This window comes from Fukomys damarensis, unplaced genomic scaffold, assembly GCF_012274545.1.
Source record: "Fukomys damarensis isolate Sample0158 unplaced genomic scaffold, DMR_v1.0_HiC HiC_scaffold_26, whole genome shotgun sequence".
NCBI classification, from domain to species: domain Eukaryota; kingdom Metazoa; phylum Chordata; class Mammalia; order Rodentia; family Bathyergidae; genus Fukomys; species Fukomys damarensis.
Genome location: NW_022900938.1, coordinates 4,202,443 through 4,220,069, shown reverse-complemented (window position 1 = coordinate 4,220,069; position 17,627 = coordinate 4,202,443). Strand labels below are relative to the sequence as shown.

Here is a 17,627-nt window from a genome sequence, read left to right as displayed (position 1 = left end):
ACAGAGCAGAGAGACAGACAACGGAGTGACAGCCATGCCAGCTCCTCCTCACAGAGGATTCATAGTACCAGAATAATCATTGAAAAGACAGGAAGAACAAGGACTCCAGTCAACCAACAGGCAAATGAACCGGAAGGCATCGGGCACACGATGAAGGAAAGGCCACTAATTGCATAAAAAGGCGTTCATCATCATCAGCCATCGGGGAAATGGAGACCACCCGTCATGCGGCTATCAGGGATGCACACAAAAATAATACATGCTGCCCACCAGTTGGAGACTGGATAAAGAAGATGTCTTTTTTTTTCTATAAAATGGGATACTACTCAGCCATAAAGAATGAGAAATTAGAGTCATTCATAGGAAAATGGATACATATTGAGGATATACTCCTAAGTGAAATAAATAAGTCACACATGTGTAAACACCGAATAGTTTCTCTACTGTGAAAAACTATAATGGTACATAAGATCCTAATGATATAATTGACAATGTGAAATAGGAAGAAAAGGGCTAAATGTGTAGGGGAAGTGGGAAGGGTAGGGAATAAGGGAAAAGAAAAAAATATGAGAAAATGAAAAAATGGAAATAAAGTTTTGTAAATAGAGGAGGGGAGGAGGGGGTGAAGGGAGGGCAGGGACAAGGGGAAAAAATGAGAACCAAGACCTGTCATGTAAAGGTACAAGATCTCAACAATGAATGTAACTGTACTGTATCCCTAAAGTGTACCAATAAATTCAATGAGGAAAAAAAATAATACATGCTGGCAAAGAGAAAGAAACCTTTACACACTGTGGGAGGGACAGAATTTGCACAGCCACTAGGAGATCCGTGTGCAGGCTCCTCAGAAAGCTGCACAGTGCTGTGCAGTTCCAGGGAGCAGCAGATCGCAGCCTGCATCCTCGGGCTCACACGGCACGGTGCACGCCAGGATCGGCTCAGGAGCTGCCGAGGACCTAGAGGCAGACGTTGTGTGACATCTACACAGCCAGAAAGAAGGAAAGCGGGGCGTCTAAGGGAGACAGGCCAGATGGGCGTGATCCGTGCTCAGTGTGTGCAAAGGCCACAGCGAGTCCTACTGATTGCACAACTGCCGTGTGTCAATACTCGGGATCAGAAAGTTTCTTCTGCCAGTTGTACAAGAACTGTGGCCTAAACAAAGCACAAGTTTCCCACTTAAGAAATACAAATAGAATGTAGTTTCCTCCTTGTATTTACCACTTTCCTTGGCCAAGTTCCTAGAATGTTGAGAATATAATTTATGGTTGAACTTACTGGTCTTAAAAGTAAGACTGGGAGCCAGGGATTTAGCTCAGTGGTTCCATCGCCTGCCTCGCAAGCGCAAGGACCCGAGTTCAATCCATGGTACCAAAAGAAAGGAAGACAGGAAGGCAAGCAAGCTGGTCTTGAATAGAAGGATAAAGAAGCAACTCTGATGGGAAAAGCGTCTCAGAGTTTAAGTGAACGCGTTTTCTAGCGGCTGTCTGCAGCACTAGCCTTGCTGGCCCACTGCACAACCTTCCTGGAGGGACCGCAAGCCTCAGCAGTTTTTATGACGAAGCCGAAAAGGACGCAGGTGTGTGTTTCTCCCACATAACCATGGAACCCAGGTTGCCATAAGGGAGCCCCAAGGAGCTTCTGCAGGTATCAGCTACTGTGGGATTCATTTGAAACCTGGGGGACAGCTTTCTAATCAGAATTATTATTTCCTACTAGCTGATCTGAAAGGAATCACAATTTTAAAAACATACCTTCTACTCTACTCACAGCAAGCAGCTACTCAAGAGTCTTCATGTAGAAGAAAAGAAACGACTCAACTCCTAAAGTAACAAACACTGACTTTTCCTCGAGACCTTCCAACTCCGGGGCCGGTGCTAGGCTGTCTCTGCCCTTAGATTCTGGTGTACAGCAGGTCTCTCCCAGCCAGAGACCCCCACCCGGAAGGTTTCACAAACCCTGTGAAAAGCTAACCACTTCCTTACGCCACAGCGACACTGACAACTTCGGTGGACGTAGCTGTTCTTGCGTTCCGTGAGATGCCAGGCTGATTTCTCACCCCATGACCAGCGAGGCTCTGGGCAGAGCACAAAGCTGCCAGCCAGGGTACTGGATCTTGGCCGAGCTGGAGGGGCACAAACCCCCCCGCTTGTACCGGCTTTTGCAGTTACAACCGAGGGTTCCTGTTCGTGATTTGTCCTGACAGCCAAGTGGGTGCTGCAGGGGCTGGGAGGGGCTGGGAGGAGTTACAGGGCCAGGAGCCCATGTTAATTAATCAAAATAAACACCAGTCTTTAAACAGAGACAAAGCAAGACTGCATCTCAATCAGCTGGCAAAACTGGAAACTGAACCCCATCTTCCCCCAGAGGAATGGTTCAGGGCCGGCAGCACAAGTGCCGTGGAGGTACGTACAGGTGCGCTGCGTACACAGGTGCGCGTAGCGTGTATGGGTAATGAGAAAGTACTCACCACAGGCACCGTGTCATAAAGAATTTTGGGGTAGGATTCTGCGAGTTTCTTGATCTTCCTGTTCCAAGAAGCTCCATCCAGAAACAATCCGTGAATGTAAACACCTAAATGCAAAATAAAAGTTAAGGGAGCACTTCAGTATTCCGGTGTGATTGGCTCGGGACCTGAGAGGCCTACTGTGAGCACCCGGCCCGAGGTGCGTCCTGAGGCAGAAGCAATCTCCCGTGATTTGCTTCAACAACCCCATTTCAGGAACATCCCTACTTTGCCTTGAAGAATAAGGCAATGGTAAAATTGGGTGAGGAAGACAAGAGGAAGGAGGTAACTCACCCATGATTAAAACATGGAGCCAGAAGCCAGGAAATCAGCAAAAACAAGTTCTTAATGTGAAATTTGGGATCCAGTTACTGTGGGGCAGCAGATGAACACAGCATTCCTCTTCAGGGCCCTGAAGTCCTAGCAGGCGAGCTTCTGCTCCCCTCCTTAGACCATTCCTACTGCGAGATGCCTTGCTCTGGGTAATGCAGGGGTGCACAGATGAGGTCCCTCTAGAATCACACCAGCAGTTAAAGAGGAGCGTGCAGGCTGGGTGTGGTGCACACCTGTAACCCCGGCACTTGGGAGGCTGAGGCAGGAGGATTGCTGCGAGTTCAAGGCCAGCCTGAACTTCACAGTGAAAGCATCTCAGACCAAAAAGGGGTGTGGTGCGGGAGCACACATTAGGGAATCGATCACATGGGGTCATTTTCTCTGGTTCAACGCAGCTGCAAAGCCTCACGGACTGAATACAGGTATCTGCACATGAAGATGCTCACTGGACTCCCACAGACACCATGAGGAGCCTAGCAGAATTTAGAGAGAATGAAGTGTTTGCTCCTAATTTGATGTGTGGCCTTGAGCCAGTCACTTAATTTCGGACCCTGTTTTGTCCAGAGATCCTTTGTAGCACCTCCACGCCTGCCATCTGCCAGCAGAGCTGTCCCTGTCCCCTTCACCGGCCTGCGCCCAGATAACTCCATCCCTGTGCCTGCAGTGCTGTGGCTACCGGCTACGTGTGGCTCGGGGATTCTGGCTGAACAACAGATGTTCGGGAACCGCCCCTTCTCTCTGCTGGGTTTTAACAGATAAAAGAATTTGGAGTAAAATTTCAGTTTTATTAACGGGCAAAGCATCTGCCTGATAGCTGCCAAAATAGAACCCTGGCGAAGAGCCACGACACCGCCGTGACCGTCCTGAGAGGACAGGTCCACCCCACATCCCAGCCTCCCAGCCACCCCAGGCTGCAGGCCAGCGACCACCACAGGGGTGGACAGAGGGGAGCTCTACAGTACCCCGTGGGAGACACGGGCCGGGGAATCTCTGCCTGCAGCCAATCTGATCATTTTTTCTTCTCTTGAGAATCAAGGAAACGTCCCAGCAAGTAAACAGAAGAGCCCAACACCTAGAAAAGTGGAAACGGGAATGAACGTCCCTTTCTACCCCGCGATTTTATAGGAAATGTGACAAGGGGGTGTGAATGCCCTTGTATCTCCATGGCCAGTGAGGCCGAAGGAAAGCACCAGACAGAAAATGCCACAGCTGTTGAGGTCTTGCCTGTGGTAGCTCCAACTCTAAGGGTGGCACCTCTGCCCTCTGGGGAATGGCCCGGCCCCTCCTCACCACTCTGACCACGAGTCACCCGGAAGAACCTAGCCCTTCGGGTAAGAGGCGGCCCAGGCACACACGTCTGAAGAGGCAGCACTGCGCGCGAACAGACCCCCGTACTGTCACACCTTTCAACTTAGCCTCGGGTGATGACACGGACTTGCTCATGAGGCCCAGCAGCCAGAAAGAGGCACATGTTGGAGGGTGTAAAGGAGACAGACTGGTGCAGGGGGAGAGGCTGGAGAGAAAGAAACTTTGGTTCTAGCCCACGCTGTTCCCAGGTAGGTTATTGTGTCCCTTCTATCAGGGTCCTGTGAGAAAATGATTCCTCTGGGAAAACCCCACTGCTCCAAATCATTTCATGGAGTCTGCCTGTCCTTCTGACATTATGGAAGTAGGAAGGGGAAACCGGGCAGATCGGTCGGCTAGCTTTGGGCATGTGTGCTCACGGGTGAGAACGTCTGTATCCATCCGTGTGTGCACGAGATAATAAAACTCGTGACTTAGTAAACACCCCTCGGCAGTTAGCTATCAACCCCCGGCCACTGGTAAAATGGTTTCTTGCACAGATGGTTACTTGATAGTCTGGGAACACCCATGTGTCTTTGTTGATCATTAAATATGTGGTGCTATATGTCCTAGGCCAGTGTTTTCCAGGCGATACTGGGTGTTAATGCCTCCTTTAATAAGAACGGCTGAAGGTTAAATTAGTACACACCTTAAAAATATCAGATATCCTAGACCGTTGTAAAAAGTAATGTCAACAACTACCCCGTACAGTGTCTAAGTTCAGGATGTACCGCTGGGGAATCCCTTACTTGGATCTCAGATAGTTACTGGTTTACGGAATCTCTGCATGCTTTTATAAATGCTGTCTTTTAGCTGAGCCCACAAGCACATAACTGAGACCTCATCAGCCCTGCTCAGACTTCACCCTGCACGCCACCTATCACAGTGACACCGGGAAAGCTTACAGGGAGAGCAGATCCTCCCGCACTCAGGTAAATGCGTTAGCACGAGCCCTCGCTGTTTCAAGAAACGCTCCTTGAGAAATGTGATGCTCTCAAGCGCCTGCGGAGTGCTCTGCAGGCTGTGAAGGAAGCGGCCTGAGCGAGAGCCAGGCGGCCGGGACGTTCGTCCCCACTCTGCCTGTGGCTGCTGTCAGCCCGCGGGCGGGTCTGCCACCTCTCTGAGCCGAGGCTCCCCCTGGAGGTCGGGGCGGTCCTAGTGGCTGAGTGACAGGGTCACCTGGAGGATTCAGGGAGGGGCTGTGCAGTCTCCTCCGAACCAGGCAGGGGACAGAGAGTCCCAGCACCCGCCTTTTCCTCGCGCTCCTCAGCCTCCTCAGCCTCCTCCCGTCCTGAACACTTTGCCTGGACCCAGATTACTTCTCGTGGCTCGTTGTGAGATCGGTCTAACGATATAGTGAGTTTTATGATGGTGAGGGATCAAACTATTAGATCTGTTACACCACGTAACAGAGAATGCTGTTCCGATTTTTAAAAAGCTTATGTAGTAAGGAAACAAGAAGCAAAACAACTCAGCGGAAGTTCGCTAGCCTCCCTTCGGGCATCTGCAGTGCGCCCATTCCAGGCGCACCGAGCACAGGGCAGGCAGATCGGCAACGTGCTACCTCTGGAGCTGCAGAAATGACCCGTTACAAGGTAACATGGGGCCCACCCCTTTCCCCTCGTGTTCATTGTGCTCAAGTGCACTTCTGTAACAAAGCTGCTTGAACGAAATGGTAACGATCGGGATACATGGTGGTTTTTAAAAGGCTGCATCGGTGTCACGACTGCAGTGGATTTAGCAGCACGGTGTTTGGCTGCGTTTCTACAGCAGGACGGGGGGCCCATGCTGTGCCAGACGCCGAGGGGCACTGCGGAAAGAAGCCTGAGGACCAGCAAGGTCACTGCCCTCTGTGGTGGCCGGGGACCCTGAAGAAGGCGATGTAAAGGGACTGCAGAGGTCAAGAAGCAGAGCTCCAAGGGGACGGCAGGGCGGGGCCTTCGGGGCTGAAGCTGTGAAGGTCGTTCTCCGGTGCCCTACAACTTTTCAAGATGAAAGGCGAAAGTCTGGGCCTAGGGGCAGCACGCGCGCAGAACCAGGAGGACAGTGTGCGAGGCCGGTGTGTGCTGGGGTGGCCGGGCGCAGAGAGGGGACACCTGGGGCTCCCGAGGCTGGACAGCGGTTGTAACGTGCCCCTTCTAGCCATGGCAAGGGCCTACACCTGACCGCAAAGGGGCACAGGTCACTAATAACCTCCTCAGCAGTCTGCTTTCTCAATGGAGTACAAGGGCCGACATGGTCTATTCATGATTTTTTAAAAATGGGGTGGCTTCTGTGTAAGTGAAGCGCTACAATTAGGGGACGCTAGACAGGATGGGCTACAGGGGAGCAACTGCATTTGATGGGACAGCCTGCCCGGGGCGGAAGGAGGGAAAGCCCTGCCTTTCTGGAGGGATGGTGGGTGGTGCCATTCACTGAAGCCCATAAAAGTTTTGCATATTCAGGAGACACCAAGGGGAGATGTGCGGTTGCCGGCTGGGCACAGCTATGTGGACTGCAGAGCCAAGATCTGGACTGGAGATCAGAGGACATCAGCAAGGAAACATTCAAAGACCTCAAAAAGGATTAGGCCACACAGAGAGAGGATGCACCTAGAAAGGATAACTAGCACCAGGACGGCACCCTTGGGAATGCCAGTATTCAAAGGGACATAAACCAGCGAAGAAACGTGAATGTGGCCAGGAAGGAAAATCACGAGAAGGAGCCTTTCTAGAAACACAGAGAGAAGGACGGATAGAGAAAGACAAAACTGGCCCCTGGGGAAAAGTACACAGAGGTTAAGATGAAAACCAGGCAGTTCATGGGACCTGTGAGCACGGGAGCCCGCAGAGACGCTGCACGGTACCGCGGAGTCCAGCAGACCAAAGGACGACAGCAAACAGGAGGGGAGGATGCAGGCAGCAGGGAAGACAACTCCTTTTGACAGATTTCGCTACACAAGGGAGCAGAGATACCAGACAGCCGAGGAGGGGTCCCAGATGTGAGGATAAGTGGGGTCCTGTGTCAAAGGGATTAAACTGAGGGATCCTTGAAGGCCCACTGTGTGCTGTTAGGCATAATCTAGTCCTGAGACAGATATTGTTGATTCTGTAAAGAAAAGGCATAAAGAAGTAAAATCCTAAAAAAAAAGAGAGAGAGAGAGAAAAGACATGGGGTGTGTGTTCCCAGGGTGCAGAAGTTGACCGGCTTATGGATTTGGTGGTGCTACAAGCTCACTTCTGATAGCTTTTGATTTCTGCAATGAAGGATGAGATGAGAGGGCAGAGAGAAGGTCAAAGCGGGCGACTGAGGTGGTCTGAGAGGTGGGAAAACAGATTCCCCAGGGCAGCAGCGGTAGGGTTACTTCGCCTTATAAACCCCCTTGAGATCTGTGGCCATCAGTTTAAAGGAAAACCACTTATCCCAGTAACGCGCATATCAGACACTGGGGTGACTACTCTCTCCGTGTGTGGAACCCCCGGAGTACACAGTAGTCGAGGGACAGGATCCTAAAGCGTCCCCTGTGGATTTCTTGGGTGCCTAAGACGCTGAGCGAGGAATTCACGGCTCCGTGACTACGTTAGTTAAACCTGTATCCACTAGCAGTCACTCAGACACCCACACCACTCATTTAAAGTCAGCATCATTTTGGTAAAATAGAGAATCCATAGCATTTAAAAAGTAATACTCTTTAAATTAGTGAAGTGAAATAAGACATCAGAGTAGTTACTAAGGACCGAAAAGATAATCAATTAAGGAAGTAAAGATTTTCTCACGACCAGTCTGCCAAGCATAAAGCAGACGCTCCTGATTGGCTGTGAATGTGGGTGATGCACAGCCCAGGAGAGAACACACACTTCGGGGGTCCATACAGGGCCACCCAGAGCCCCTTCTCCTAAATTCTGAATCATAGTGACTCCCCAGGGCCCACAGAAGACTAGGGTCTATTATCCCACATACCAGGAATTTGATGATGATGATTTTCCTCTTAACTTACTAGAAATCATGCCTAACTTTACAGAATGTTGAAAAAGGTACAAAAGACGTCACCTCCCTGTCCAGGTTCACCTGTTGTTTCATGTGCTTCGCTTGCTTCATCGTTTGTTCCCCTCTCTCACCCTAAAAGTTTCCCAGCCATTGGGTGGCACACGCCCCAGAGAAGTGAGCAAGGGCGTCCTGCTCGCCCCCAGTGCGGAGCCCCAGCCAACTCTTGAGCACACTCACCGTCTTCTGGCCCCTGCTTGTAGCTCTTGTCCTCCATTACTTCATAGTCGAAGCCCAGGAGGTCAATGGGAATCGTGTACTTCCTGGCGTAGTTCTGCTGGGCGCCAGTCAGGAAGGCTTGGGTGAAGAAGAAGCCGGACAGCCAGAAGACCGGGGGAGGCCCCACCTCGTACCATTGCTAGGCAGACAGGACACAAGGGAGCCCATGAGAGCCTGTGCGTGCTGGGACCCAGCCCCGCTGAAGGAGTCGAGTCTGCAGATGCTCTTGTCATCCCACAGAGGAGCCAGACTGAAGTCTTTCCTCACCAAAATACAGTGAGATCCACGTATGGAAACACAGCAGTGTGCAAAGAACTTCTCAAACAACCAGGGCAGCGAGAGCGTAAGGCACTTAGAAATATCGACATAGCTTCATTACCTGTTTGACAAATATTCTAAGCCTGAGCTAGTTAAGTAATGCTTTTAGCTAAACAGGAAATTACAGAAGCCAGAAGAGATGCACTTGGAGTTTCCCCTGTAAGAGCCCAAGGCAGAGCCTAAACTTTCAAGAATAACCTCAAGCCCTTAGCATCTTAATCTCATGCAAGGGAGGATCTGTATTATGAAAGAGGAGTTGAGCTGTTTTATCTGTGCAGCAATTTCCTCAGTGCTTCTGCTGCCTTCCACAGCTTACCTGGGAAACTGCTAATAAGGACACAGCTAAGCACCAACACTGCCAGGTAAATAGTCAGGCTGTGCCGTTCGGCATCCCTCAGTCAGTCAGTCACTGAGGTTACTTCTGTCTTGGCTGAAAAGGCGTCCAGTGATTTCCTGTCTACAGGCGGCCAAGCATGGAGACCTCAGTACGCCCTGCCAGAAGCCTGTCTGCTACAGAGGTCTTTGTAATGCTGAACATTTAATGTGGAAATTGACATGCCGAACATTTCCTCCCCTTCAGGTGTCAGTGACTTGAAGGTCTGATTTCACCACCCATGAACACCTGCTCTCAAAGAAGGTTTCAGGCAGAATTTTTACCTCCCACACCAGTAATCAGACAGTGCAGTGTAACCGTTACTGTTACATGAACTATTAAGTGGTGGCCATCTGTGCCCAGATGTTCAGGGAAGTGGACATTTCGGGGACAAAAAACAAAGCCCAAAGACACTCAGCACGATGCATTCCTTTGGGAAGAACTTACCTGCAAGAATTTTAGTCTCAAAAGGAAGTCATTCACGTAGCTGCCCAGGGGTTTGAGGCTGGGGTAGGACCTGCCCATCCACATGGCCGGGATTTTGACGTTCAGAATGCTGTTCACCACTTCTTCCAGCTCCGTGGACATCACCACCAGCCCCTGAGAGACACTGCGTGTCGTTAACACGGCCGGGAAGCTCCCAGCAGCCCTGCTCTGTTCCTGTCTACAGAGAGCGTGTCTTCTCTTGCCCACGAGTGACACATTCCATTTTTGAACAACTCCCCCACGAAACACCAGGTTGTGCTCTCACCAGATTTCAGCGGCACGAGTTCATCGATACTTGGCCCTCACCGTTAAATCCCAGTCTAGCTCTGACTCCTGTTGCTTGTCTATCAAGTGGAGGATTTCCAGTCAGCCTCTTTAAAGTGACAGTGATGAATATAAAATTGGGAAAATGAGAGGAAATCCTTCAAAAGGTTAAAATATCCTGAAATTCATTTGTGAAGAGCAGGTACCATATTCTGTCAGGAATCACTGGTGCCCACATAGTGAAATTTTGAGGCTGTTACAAGTTGGGACAGTTGTTATGATCATTTCTGGTTTTCCTATAATCAAAAATATTATTCAAAGTATGTATGGAGAAGATTTTAGAGTAAATTTTCCGGACTAAGCAGGCTGATTTTGTGCCTTCTTTTCAAAATTCCACTGAAACACCAGTAAAGGTATAGTTTTTTGTTTGTTTGTTTGTTTGTTTGTTTGTTTGTTTTTGGTACCGGGGATCAAACTCCGGTCCTTGTGCTTGCAAGGCAGGCAAGCAGCACCACTGAGCTAAATCCCTGGGAAGATAGAGTTTTTAAAGGCATAAGCCAGTGATGGCGAACCTTTTAGAGGTAAGTACCCAAACTGCAACCCAATGTGCAATACTGCAATTAAACCTAAATACTGAGGTTTTAGTTTAGAAAAAACAACTCCTACACTAACATCTTTTGTCTTAAAAGAAAGACAACACGAGTGCCATAGGTTCGCCACCACTGGCATAAGGCCACAAATGCAGGAAATAAATAGGAAAAGGGATGATAAATGACAACATTGCTTTGGGAGCTCAAAGGCATAAGGGCTGCTGAAACTTGATCCTGAACTGGCGGGAAGGAAAGCCAAGAACCCGCTAGAAGTTCACAGAGGGCTGCTCCAGATTCTTAAGCACTGATGGCTGAAGATATTTCTGAAAGCTAGGAAAGGACAGTGCTGTGAAAGCTCTTAGAGCTTCTTCCTGCATGGTCCACAGCACCTATTTGAATGAACCCTGGAAAAGCAAATACAGAAGCTCCTAGAGTAGGGGAAGCCTGGTTCAGCTGTGGCCCGGATGTCACAGTGAAGCCAGGGATGCTGGGTGAATGCACAGCAACTGAGCATCAAGGTCCTCAAGGTTTCTTTCCCCCGTTAGCTCCCAGAGTGTTGGAAGTCAGCCTGTCTCTGCCAGAAGAGACAGGAAGAGCCACACAACACACAACAGTTCTCAGTGTTTGAGCCACACAGCCTGACCAGTTCACGCCACAGCAACATGGCATAGTCAACCACCAGCCTTTTGTGGGGTTCACTCCGCATGACAGTTTCCCATCAGCAAACAAAACAGACAGGGAAAATTACCTGAGCCATTATCCCCGTGTGAAGGAGTTTCCAATTAAGTATACAATGTTTAGACATGAAAAGAACTACAGATTTTCTGTTTATTCTCATGCTGCTTTTGTAACAGGTTTCCTTGAGAACTGTCTGCATCATTTACTTTTTTTTTTGGTACTGGCGATTGAACGCAAGTCCTTTCACTTGCAAGGCAGGTGCCGACATCACTGAGCTAAATCCTGGCCCCGTGATTTACATTTTTTAATTTATTGCCATAAACTCTTCATGATGCCATCTGCGGACCCCGTAACCTATAGTATCTACTCTGATGGACTTTTTTCTCTTGCAAGTGAAGTATTTATTTGAAACACTTGTGACCACAAGTATTTCAATTTTGGATTTTTTCAGATTTTGGAACATTTGCATAGATGTAATGAGGTATCTTGAGGGTAGGATTCAAGTCTAAATGTGAAATTCATTTATGTTTCCCATGTACCTTATACACAGCCTGAGATCGTTTCACACAATATTGTTCGGCACCTCTTTTGACTGTGAGGCTGGGTATGGAATTCTACACTTGTTGGCAGTGGAAATTTTGGATTTTGGAGCAACTCAGATTTCAAAATTTTATTATTTTTTTGCTACTTTTTTTTCTTGGTCACTTTTATTAGTGTTTTAACATAAGGACTATTTGGCCTTGAAATGTTTCTTTCCCAAATTGGAGAAATAGGAAGGGAATGACGAAAGACTATGAAAAAAAATTTTTTTAAGTCGTTCATGAGTTAAATGGTCAGATGGGAGAAACCGGCACTCCCAAGTAACCTACGCTCATCAGTATTGCTGAAATATTTGAGTGGCTCCAGTATCTGCCTCCCAAGCACAAGGACTGGAGTTTGATCTCCGGTACAAAAAAAAAACAAAAAACAAAACAAAACCCAAGCTGAGATCATTTATTCATCTCATTTCTAAATATAACCAGTAGGCTTCAGGCTGAGGCTCATCTCCAGCCTGCACTTCCTTCTTGAACCCTAAAGCATGTCATCTAATGGAAACTCAAGTCTCTGTGGAGTGTGGAGTCTCAGAGACTTTAAAAATTCATCTAGCCCAAATTCCTGGGCTCCTCCCTTAAGCCCGATCCTTCTCCAGAACTTTCGCTTGCTTAGGCCAGACATGCAGGAGTCACCCCGACCCCTCTGTGATTCCCATAACCTTACCCGGCAGACTGCTGTGGCCAAGAACACACACAGCCACGTCTCTCGGCCACAAGTGACAAGCCCGGTAGGCGACGACAGCCACGCCAGGGCCCTGTCTCGATGCCTCCTGTTTGTTCCCCATCAACCCTTCTAAAGGAGTCCGAGTGAATGTTAAAAATGTAAAATAGATCACTGCACACCACTGTTTAAAGCCTTCAGAAGCCTTTACCTCTGGGTTTCATGTCATATCCAGATCCCAACATAGCCTACTGCACCGGCAGGACCAGGCCTGACTCTGTACCTCAGCACTCTCTGGTTGCACGGCTCTTGGTGCCCCTGGACCAGGCCCAGCCCTGCTTCTCCGGCTGTTACACATGCGAGGCCCCTTCTCAGAATGCTCTTCCCTCTGTGGCCCCACAGCTCCCCGTCTGCCTCGTTTAGGCCTTCGTCCTGGCCCGGCTTCCCAGAGGGGCCTGACGGGGAGCTTCCCACCGGCAGACTCTGCCCTCCGGCCTGCTTTGTCTCCCATGGGATCTATCACTACCAACACTGCTCAAGTGTCTTTCTTCTGTCTTTCTTACTCCTCAGTGGTGTCCCCTTAACATGCATACCAAAGCTCTCCATTTCTTACCCATCACCACCGGAATTCTGGAAGCTCTCAAGGACAAGGACAGTCTCCGTCCTCAGAACCAAGAACTAAGTTTGCACACGTCTGTGCCTGAGAGACGGCTGCTGTCTGACTCAGGGGTTTTCATGTGTTATCAATAACCTTACCTTGGGCCGGGGATTTAGCTCAGTGGTTCTGCCTCCTGCCTTGAAAGCGCAAGGACCCAAGTTCGATCCCCGGTACCAAAAAATGAAAAAAACCATCCATCACCTTACCTTGATTGCTTTCTTAATATTAACGCACGACTCTCTGATGGTTGTGAGCAGCTTGTTGAACCGTCCCATCTCCTGGACTAGAATGGTGTTCATGCTCTGGGTGTACGTCGTCGGGTATCTCTGCATCGCAGCCTCAATGTCAAAGTTGCTTGGAAGTTTACCCAGAATATCACAGGCCACCTCACTGACGACCTCTTCTGATGATTTTGTACCAGCGCCTGCCGAACGAGACTGAAGAATCCAGGCTTCGAGTCAGAAATCCTCCCGAAGTTCTAAGAAGAAGCTTTGCAAGAATGCATACTGTTTGGCTGCTTTATTTCTGGTTCGTCTCCACACAGGATTTAGTGAAGTAAGGGTGAGAGTCATGGGGATGGATTTTGGAGGGAAGGCAATTGTGAGAGCAGACGCAAGAGTGAGAGAGGAGGACCTGGAGTGAGCCAGCAGTGGGGGCTCTGCTACACAGGAGCGGAGGGGCAGAGAAGGCGCCCACTCTGCTGGAAGTCGGGTCACACCCCGGCCTCGAAGGCAGAGAGTCAGCTTAGCTCCTCCATGCGGCTGGGAGAGCTGTGGACGAGATGGACACCTGCGATTCGCGCTGCAGGCCAGGAAGAGACTTCCATTCATTCGTGGTTTTTATGCTTCTATGGGCACAGTGTCGATGAATCTATATTTTCCGGAAAAACCTCTTCAGATCTTTAGAGCAAAGGAATGTGCGTGTGTGAGTGTGGACAGGACAGTGCTACTGAATACAAATGAATGTATCTTTCCAGTCCTTGGAAATGGTGTGCAGTCTTCTTTCAGATTTTCTGTTTCCTGGTTTCTACACTACAAATATGAAAAATTCTATAAATCTCTTCTACAAATGTTAAGTATTGTTTTTACTTTTGTTTCTACCTATCACATGCCATTTTAAGATCCTATAAAGTTGCACAATAATATAATTTAGTGTTGTTCAGTTTTAATTATGGGTTAGTTAAAAAAAGGTGTGTTTGTGTAATAACCTTGTACTACAATCCCAAGGAACTTTGTTTACTACTAAGTATATAAAACTAATCATAGAGCACAGAAAAGACAGTGAAGATTTGGCCCAAGTTAGTGAAATATCTATTTACACTGTATTTAAAGAATCATATACTGGCTTCAGTTTATTTTGGACACACACGTGTGCACATGCACACACACACACACACATATGATACCTTAAGGTCATTAAAAAGTCCCTATTTCCTAAGAGCCATGTTCCCCAAAACTCAAAACTAAAAATAAAAACCCAAGGGATGGGGATTTCGATCAGTGGTTCTGCCACCTGCCTTGCAAGCACAAGGTCCCGAGTTTGATTCCCGGTATCCCCACCAAATAATAATCATATGTGCAGGGTGTCAGGTTTTTAAAGTAATGTCCAACTAACATTAAGAATCAAGAGCAAATCAAGTCCCATTTATCTGTAATTGTTTCTTAGTATTTTCCTTTTAACTATCTCTGCCATTATTTTTCTTTTGTTAAAGCAAAGTGGAGTTTATTTCTAAAGAGACATCATAGAATTTAGCCTTTTCGGAGGTCCTAGGCCATTTTAGTTTAGGAATATTTTAAATGGAAATGATTTTCCCACTCAAAAAAGAGTATGGAAGTTGAGCATAAGCCAGAGACCTCTGCCAAGATGGCAGTCTCAGCTCTGAAATCGCCCTTTTTGATTCTTTCAAAATGTTCGACTTAAAAACAGTCACACAGAAGTCTTAGCACCATGAACTTGCTCCCTGCCCCACAGTTCTGGCCTCCTTGCCTCTGCATTGCGACTCTTGGACCTCCTGCGTACCCAGAGCAGTAGCTGCACTTGCCCGTCTGGGCTGGGGGCCCTGGAAGGAGGTGCTTTAGTTACACACCGAGAAGACGCCCTGGGTATCACGCTTATTCGTTTGGGCCTGAGTCGCTGTGCTCCCTACTGTGACATGCCCCATCGGGTCTGAATCAAACCGAGACGAGTAGACGTCCCATTGTCAGACCGCTGTGTGCTGCGCAAAGCTAATGTTCCTAAATATGTGCTTGGTCGAGTTTTTCGTATACTTTTATACCTGCCATGCAAGAACTGATTTTAGTGCTTCCTGTGTGTACAATGGACATAAAAAGGCTTTTTACCTCATTTGAAAATGTCACGGTGGAGTGGACTAGAAACAGGAGCTATGGACTCTTCCGTCACTAATAGCACAAGAACAGCACCTCCAGAGCTCTGCATTTCTCAGAGTCCTTGCTACCTGCCTTCTGGGTCTAACCCAGTTTTAGGCTCTAGAAGAAGAGACTAGAACAGCAATTCAGACGCAGGTTCTGGAGCCTCACCACGGACTCCAGACTGCTTGGCGTGCGTCCTGACTCAACGCTGCTCGCGGTGACTTTGGGAAAACTTCATCTTTCTGTGCCTGTTTTCTACCTGTAAATGGGGGTTCATAAAAGCTCCGCCCTCACGGGACCGTCCAGAGGATGGCAGTGTGATACATACAGGGCTTCGAACAGCACTGACACACGCTCACTACGATGACAACGTTAACCCGTATCAGCCTCACCCAGAGATTCTGGAGAAATCCACCAGCTAGAGTTCAGCTGGTGGAGCAGTGTGCTGGATGGGAGCCCATCCTGATTTACACTGCGGGAACTCTTGCCATTTGGAGCCATCTGCTTCAAAGAACTAAAAAGCCAGCGAGTCAGCACTCTTCTTGAGGGAGGGTGATGCAGGGGAAGCTCTCAGTACACAGCCCGAGTGCGACGAGGGGTCCTGGCCACGCGCACGCCACACCGCTCTGTGCCCTCGGGGGTTAGTTATTCTTCCTGCACTTCCGAGTGCAATTTCATACTGTAGATACTGTGCAATTTCATAAGATATTAGTGTGAGGAACTGTTTCTATGTAAACCAAAAATACTGTGGAGCGTCTTCTAAAGAGGGGTCATTAGAAACAGTGGTTGTTGTTGAATGAGTGGAGACTGGAAAACAACACGAGTAAACTTCTAGATGGAGTCTCTCCGTCTGGACACTCCTGCACCTCGCCAGCCTTGGGCCTGGGGCACCGGGCAGGCCCCGCACACCTCACGCACCTGTGTGAGAAGAATGCTGTCGAACAGCAGCTGCGTTTCGGCCTGGTCCTTCGTGATGTCTGCATTGGCGTTCATCCCAAAGATCTCCGGCGCCGGCGTCAGGGGCAGGGTCTTGGTGTATTCGATGTAGCTTTTGTGCTGTGAAGATGAAGATGGACGAGCCGAGAGGCAGGGAGTCATTACACTGTGGGATTTCTCCCCCAAAAGAGGACTCACAAGGCTCAGGTTAGGGCTCTCATTGTCTGCAAGCCTGGGACAAAGCTTCAAACCAATCTGGATGCATTTTGAGAGAAAGGGGCCTGTGGCATTCAGCTGGGACAGGTTCTTAAACGGGGAGGGAATTCTGGTAACTGAACTCAGAGATTCCTTCAGGCCAACACCCGCCACGTACTAGCCTCCACCACCCCAGAGGACGTCGGGGCTGAGGTGGAGCCATAGGAAGTGTCTCTGTCACTGTGGCCGGGTGTCAGGAGCAGAGAGGCTGCCCGGGAGGTGCCCGAGGTCTACTGTGTGGTGACAGCAGGGAGAGCAGCCTGTGCGGCCTGTGTTGCTTCCTGCTCCTTCTCCCTGGTGGCCTTGCTCCAGTCTCTCAGCCCCAAGGCCTGTGCTTCTCATTTGTACCAGCGCTAAGGTCACACTACCCGCGTTCACCGGTGCTCCCGGGAGTACCCGTACCTGGCCTGTCGGGTGCGAACGTTAGCTGTTACCGTCCCTAACATGTGATAACCCTCCTGTGTGCGCCTTCACTTGAATCTGGGACCAGGTATTTCCACCCCAAGTCCTGGGTTCCCGAGGACACTGTTCAGCTCCCTCAGGTGAGGACGCCCTGCAGCCCCAAGCCCGGGTGTGCCCTGTCCCGGACCAGGGACTGTGCAGGGAGCCCCACCCTGCTTCCCGAAGGGCAGGCACACTCACATCGCCAGCGGGAGGCACGAAGTAGATGCCGCTCGAGTCGAACTGGTAGTCCGCCTTGGCCACCAGCTCGGGGCTGAAGAACTTGTTCAGGATGGTGCGCAGCGTGCGCCGGTCCCAGTCGTCGGTCACGCGGCCCCCGTAATTGCACTCCCCGGTCATGTAGCGCAGCGCGTCGAAGGGCAGGCCCTGGGGTGGGGGGACGAGGTCAGGGGGCCCTGGCCCCAAGTGGGGCGCCGCCTCTGTCCCCCTGCTGACCACGCCGGTGCTGCCAGAGCCCCCAAATCCCAGCCACCCCTGTCGCCCCCTCCTGCTGTCACTTCGCTCCCAGGCAGTGCTGAGACCCGAACCCTTCGTCCACTCTCGAGCGCCTCCCTGCTCAGCT

At 49.7% G+C, this 17,627-nt stretch overlaps 1 protein-coding gene across 2 annotated transcripts in view; it reads right to left on the bottom strand.

Moving 5' to 3' along the window:
* The window catches only part of Dnah7 (dynein axonemal heavy chain 7), a 211,976-nt gene that overhangs the window by 8,788 nt on the left and 185,561 nt on the right, over positions 1–17,627 (bottom strand). For both annotated transcript variants that reach the window (XM_010631953.2, XM_010631954.3), the window contains 6 exons: positions 17,246–17,431; positions 16,331–16,468; positions 13,250–13,480; positions 9,561–9,713; positions 8,384–8,561; positions 2,468–2,571 (listed from right to left, as the gene is read on the bottom strand). In XM_010631953.2, the coding sequence (XP_010630255.1) occupies positions 2,468–2,571; positions 8,384–8,561; positions 9,561–9,713; positions 13,250–13,480; positions 16,331–16,468; positions 17,246–17,431 (990 nt within the window). The remainder of the gene's footprint in view (positions 1–2,467; positions 2,572–8,383; positions 8,562–9,560; positions 9,714–13,249; positions 13,481–16,330; positions 16,469–17,245; positions 17,432–17,627) is intronic.